The sequence below is a fragment of the Papaver somniferum genome, chromosome 8, assembly GCF_003573695.1.
Source record: "Papaver somniferum cultivar HN1 chromosome 8, ASM357369v1, whole genome shotgun sequence".
In the NCBI taxonomy this organism is placed as follows: Eukaryota; Viridiplantae; Streptophyta; class Magnoliopsida; order Ranunculales; family Papaveraceae; genus Papaver; species Papaver somniferum.
The window spans coordinates 61,369,750-61,375,967 of NC_039365.1; the positions used below are offsets into that span (position 1 = coordinate 61,369,750).

General features: G+C 35.9%; 1 protein-coding gene and 1 long non-coding RNA gene across 3 annotated transcripts; one reads left to right on the top strand and one right to left on the bottom strand.

Moving 5' to 3' along the window:
• Window positions 1–339: 339 nt before the first annotated feature.
• LOC113301330 lies at window positions 340–1,392 on the bottom strand. The gene is made up of 2 exons (XR_003336229.1): window positions 1,089–1,392; window positions 340–695 (listed from the first exon to the last, which is right to left on the bottom strand). It is a non-coding gene; the product is annotated as an uncharacterized LOC113301330 (long non-coding RNA).
• A 146-nt stretch (window positions 1,393–1,538) lies between these two features.
• On the top strand, window positions 1,539–5,367 carry LOC113301329 (cell wall integrity protein scw1-like). Of its 2 annotated transcripts, XM_026550094.1 has the most exons (10): window positions 1,539–1,739; window positions 1,834–2,013; window positions 2,103–2,178; window positions 3,272–3,404; window positions 3,541–3,655; window positions 3,745–3,789; window positions 3,995–4,086; window positions 4,255–4,324; window positions 4,487–4,569; window positions 4,795–5,367. In XM_026550094.1, exons 1-10 carry the CDS (start codon window positions 1,638–1,640, stop codon window positions 4,880–4,882), a joined length of 984 nt encoding a protein of 327 aa, XP_026405879.1. In that variant the 5' UTR covers window positions 1,539–1,637; the 3' UTR covers window positions 4,883–5,367. The 2 variants fall into 2 exon arrangements, with proteins under 2 accessions (XP_026405879.1, XP_026405880.1); XM_026550095.1 differs by lacking the exon at window positions 3,745–3,789.
• Window positions 5,368–6,218: the final 851 nt, after the last annotated feature.

A 6,218-nucleotide genomic window follows, 5' to 3' on the forward strand; every position in this document is an offset into this window, starting at 1 on the left:
CTCAAGAAATTATTCCAAGTTTCCTCTTAAAATTACATGAAATTAAGTAAACTAAATACTGCTAAGAAGACCAACAATTAAGTTTCTTTAAACAATTGAGATCAGTTTCAAAGAAATCCAAACTGTTAGAACCATTAACCATAATGATTAGAAGTTCAACATGCAACAAAAAAAACAATACATCAATTCTAATAAGCAACATCAGACCCGTATGAGAAGAAACAGAGCAAGATCCAAATGTAAGATTTCATACCAACAAAAAAGAACCATGTAAGACTCAAACAAACTAATCAAGAATGAACAGATAATCAAAAGGAAAGGGGTGCAAGGGAACATGAATGATTGTCATAAAAGTACTAAATTAATAATCTTCAAGTTGGCCTCAACTCCAGCTTCTTGTTCAGGAACTCCATTAAACATAATCAAGGTATAAAAAACCCGGAAAAACCCTAATTATGTCTAACCAAAATTCTATTCAACATTCATACTTCCACTACACTCTCTTAAAGTACAAACACCATCATAAAATCCCTTAAATCAAATTGAGGTTTGACTTAATTTTACCTGATTGATCTGAGGAATCTCCTTTTGAACAACTTATTATTTACTATGCACCAACAGATATGGATTTATGTAGTTGCTTTTCATTGATAGGGAGAACCATATCCTGCTCCAGCAAAGGAATATATAGCCTACTGGTAGTCCAATCAATATATATCAAAATACAAAAAGTTTAATCTTTCAAGGACCCATGATGCGTAATTTGACAAACAGAGAACAGAATCTAAAATCACAAAGAGATTGATAGTCGAATTTTTCTGCAAAAAAAAAAAAAAAAAAATATTTTGCCAACGCTTATGGATTAATTGATTAATAGCTTACAAATTAACCATGTAATGTGTAGTTATGAAATAAACCCAAAATAAAACGCCTAATTGAAGAATCAAAAACTAAATTAAACTAAAATCAAACCAAATCAAAAGGGTATCTGAATTTGGATTCGAAAATAGAGAGATGAGAAAATAATAGAAGACGGACTGGGGAGGAGAAGTGGATACACATTAAACAGATTCAATGATTCAACTTACTGATTTTTAGATAGGAACAAACACGATTCCCGGGTGAAAGTATAGCATCCCTTGATTATCACCGGATTCATAACACATTAAGAAAGTATATAATCGTATCACTCAGGGAGTAGTAAAAAGAGTAATTGAAAATTGTGTCGAAAGAAGATAGAGAGGCAGGAGAGAGCGAGGGTGGAATTAAGGTTTTGGGAGAAAATATTAGGGTCTTGAACTTCTGAAAAAGTACGGCACTGCTTTGTGATTTTAGACGGGATGATCGTTTAGTAAAATAGACTCGGTGGTTTTTCTGGAGTAAATATTGGTGGTGTGAAACAACGGAAAGTTCCTATTGATCTAATAATTTTTGGGGGGGCCAGAAAAGAGTCTTGATTCAGCTTTCAACCCAAAAAAAATCACCTAAAATCATATTATTAATAATTAATAATTAATTAATTTGTGATAACCAATCTAACCCCGTCGCTTGTCACTTTGTCAGGCTGTCTTACAACCTTCGAAGAGCGAAAAAAGAAAGCAAATTAGCTGAAGGAACTGTAAAACCCTAGGTCAGAGATGTCAGGTCCTGGTATTCATCCTTATCACCACCATCATCAACAACAATGGCCACCTGCACCGCCACCAGTCGAAAACCCTAATCGTACCCCTCCTGAAGAAGTAAAAAAACAAGAAAAATCTCTTCTATTTCTGTCTTTTTTTGTTCTTTGATGATTTTTGCCCTAGAAATTTAACAAATTGGGTGTTTCTGCAGGTTCGCACCATTTTCATATCTGGTTTACCAGAAGATGTAAAAGAAAGGGAATTACAAAATTTATTAAGATGGTTACCTGGTTATGAAGCATCTCAAGTGAACTTCAAAGGAGAACAGCCGATGGGTTTTGCTTTATTTACTAATTCCCACTTTGCTCTTAGTGCTAGAGAGGCTTTGCAGGTGATGGCTAATTTTCTTTTCTAGGTTTTATTTGTTTTTTCAAGGGCGTTGCTTATATTCTTATGGTTTTTTCTTACTTTATTTTTCAGGAGATGGTTTTTGATGCAGAATCTAAGTCTGTTTTGCATACTGAGATGGCAAAGAAGAATCTTTTTGTCAAAAGAGGTCAGTTCTTACTTTCTTTAAGCTGTTATAAATATTTTGCAGTTGGTAGACTCTAGTCTAGAGAAACTTCTTGAAATTAGCTTATTATACAAGGATTTGTAGTTTGGGTTGTTAACTTTCTTTTTTTTTTCCTTTTATTTCTTTCGTAAAATATTGATTGCTGGGGGTTGGAACTGAAAGTATGAAAGAATTTAGAGTAGTGTATATTAGAAAGTAGGCCTAATGTCTTATGTTTTCTATTCTGTCCCAAAGCTTTCACTATCAAATATTCTTTGTGAATATGTGTTAAATTGGTAGTATTATTATTACCTAGTTATATAGATAGACATTACACATAGAAACCTCTTGAACAAACTTATGGTGTGAGTTTGAATCGGGTGTAGAGAATGGACGTCTGAAGTTTATAGGATCCGAGTGGTGGATAGGGTGAAGATTTTGCGGAATGGATTGCAGTTAGACAAGAATTTAAAGGGGCCTATGCTAACCTTGGTTTATGACTTCCTGTTGGTACGTATGCAAGGATTTTATTTGGTGTCTAAATAAACCAGTTTAGGGCTTCAACTTTCTCAGATTGGCTGATAAGTGTCCAACATCATGTTGTTTTCATCCATAAAGAACAAGGTGCCAGACAGTGATAACAATGACAACAGAATACTGCAGGGCGAACTCAACTTTTAGGTGCATAACATAAATAAGGGAAGGGAGTAACCTTACTACAGTGGATCCATTTAAATTAAAGTTGTCTAATACTACATACAAATAAGCCAGTAGTCTGACTGATAAGCTCTTGCATAAAACTGTTACCTTGTAAGGAAACTTGCTAATCTACAATGTTTGAGTTATGCTTTGTTTCGGAGAGGATTAGATTAGAATTCATACTTCATAAATTTAGTGGTGTTGTATAGTATGCTTAGAATCCAGTTCTGCCCTGATCCAATACCGATTAACTGCCATGCCGAACACCCCCAATTGTTTTACTTCTTAAATGGTTTGACCTGCTTTAAGTAAACTTGAGTGGTTGCGAATGTCGATGTGTTGCATCGATGGGTTTTCCAACTTCTTTGTTGTAATGCTGTCTGTATTCGATCTGTAGGTGTTGTTGCTGATGCAAGTTCTTTTGATCAAAGTAAACGCTTGAGAACTGGTGGTGATTACACACATACAGGTTATGCAAGTCCATCTCCTTTTCACCCTCCTCCTCCTCCACCTGTTTGGGGACACCAAGGGTAAGTTTGTGTTTTTTTTTTTTTGCTTGTAAAGCCTTTTAATCGCGATCAAAAATATAGGACCTAATAATTCAATCTTTAAGTTATCCCGTGCAAGCACATGTCTCTTGAACCATGCCTAATTGAAATTGACTAGGTACATGGCTCCACCCCCTCCACCATATGATCCTTATGGAGGATACCCCGTGCCTCCACTAGCGATGACTGCACCAACCCCTCTACCGCCACCCGGTGGTTATGCACCAGTCCAGGTGATGCTATAATCTTATCCTCACCTTCATCGATCAGGGGGCTTCGGCATTTTGTTTTATTTATATTACTGTTTGTGTTTTGAATCCAGATACCAATTAGATTTTCAGAAGCTGTGTTTCTCATTTGCGAAACTGTAAGTTCCAGTAGCATTAAAGCTACACTAGGAGGGGGGTAGTATCAATTTCTGGCCTCTCACTTCCACCGAAATTTTTCTGTTTTGTTACCTCTAGAATCTCGAACTTGTCGGTTACTTTTGATGCCTGAATTGTGCCAGTTTTCTTTGTTCAAATTGACTACTAGTGCCATACTAGCTTATTCTTTTACTCTTTTTCCTGCAGAACACAAAAGATAACCCTCCTTGCAACACTCTCTTTATTGGAAATCTTGGAGAAAATACAGTGGAGGAAGAGTTGAGGGGAATTTTTAGCGTGTATGAATCTTCTCTTTCCTGGATCACTTTGTAAACTGTGGAATAATGATTCCTATTATCAATCTTTTGATCTGGTTTTCTGAACGAGTTTTAAACCAGTGGTTACCGTCTATTGTCTTGTACATATTAATACTTCGTAATGTTGACTCTTTGGTTATGGTTATACAGGCGACCTGGGTTTAAGCAAATGAAGATGTTGAGGCAGGAAAGGAATACAGTCTGTTTCATTGAATTTGAGGTAAGTAGTATGCCTATAAGAGTAAGCAGTAAATTTATTATTGGTTACTTGCAGCTTATTATTATACCTAATGCAAAATCGAAAACACTGATTTTCTGATGCACATATGTTATAAAAGCTTATTCATTTCCAATGTTATATGCTTGCTCGTGGTTTATACAGGACGTTGGTAATGCTGTTAATGTGCACCAAACTTTGCAAGGTGCTGTTATCCCGAGCTCTGGACGCGGCGGAATGCGAATACAATATCCTTTTCATACTCTCTCTCTCTCTCTCTCATATTTAAGCACAGTGCACTATTTTTGTGCGCATTGTTGGTTAGCAAATTAGCTTTCGGAAACATCTTTTGGCAAATGAATAAAAAAAAGAGCATATAAATTTTGTTCCATCAAATTAATTTTTCCTTCTTCTGTATAACTGATCACAGAAAACTTGTATTTTTGGCTAAGTTTTTCTTGACGGGTAGAAACATATTCGAAAAACCCCTTTGGGAAGCGGAAGGATGGGATTGCAGGCAACAGTACACCCGAAGCCAATGGGTCCAATCACCAGCAGTAGCTTAAAGCCTCAAAGGGATGAACTTTCTGCCCTTAATTGCTCGTGACAAATAGAGAAAATTAGGAAAACCAGACTGTTTCTGCTACATGTTAGATGCATTCCATGCATCTCATCATCAAGTCATCATCATTAGCATGTTTTTGTGTGATAATATCTTAGGTTACTGTCAGCGCGTATTCCATTGTTGGATGATTTTATATTGCTATCATGCATTTACTGGTGCATTTGAGAGGCTTGGGTGAATGACGATCTTGGTTGCACATTGTTTAATCCATATTAAAGGGAAGAAATGGTGCATTGTTAGCTTGTTAGGTTATTTGTTGGATTTTCTGTAGGAGACATAAGATATTATGTTACTCGTGTTTGCAATTTTGCATTGATGTTATTAGGATCATGTCGTCGTTTTCATTTATGCTCTTGTAAGATCTCATTTCATGACATGCGCTGCCTTTTCTTTATATCACGACACTTGAATACTTGATTAATAGAGCAGCTTCATTCATACCTAATCACTTCTTAACAGTTCATCCATCAACTAAACATTTTACTGCTCCATTCTGCAATCATTTATCTACTTCATTCCATCCCATCCATCAATCCATCCATTAATTTTGCTGACAATCAATTATGAATTTCTCGAGGAATATGGATATTTTTAACTTATTTTTACATAGTGAACTGAAGAATGTTAGAGACTGTATGTTCTATTGTTGTGTTCTTATGCAGGATTCCTATGCTATAGCTGGCACACAGTTAGGGACGACGAAATCTTTCTACTGCAGTGAGGGTAGTTTTAGTCATAACAGGTAAGAGCGATGCTAAGCAGTCCACCACAGATATCGACTCAAAGATTGCCTACAATATGTACTACTAATTGAAGCTCACATGGGATGGAGCCCGAGTCTTACTCTTCAAAGCATTTGTCGCTGCTTTAGTTATTACTATTACAATGCTAACCAGATATCGAATCTCAATTAGAAACTAGATCCTGGTATGTTGTCCCGTATTTCTGTATCCATGAACAAATCTTTGAGTGGAATATGGATAAAATTTGATAAAGAGGAAAAAGTGAAACTCAACTTTCTAGAGGCTTTCCGAAGTACAAGGGATTTGAGCATGTTATCTTATGTACAGTCGTTAGGCTCTCTTTCTTCTTTCAAGGGAAAAATATTGGTTGGTACTTTTTTAGGTGGGCCCATGTGTGTTTGGTCCTTTAGTCAAACGCCTTTATTGCTTGGTCAATAATTATTTAAAAATATTAAACTGACAAAAATACCCTTCCGTGTTAATTTTTATTTATTTTCTTGTATCAGTTCATTGCAGAAATGAAGTCCAT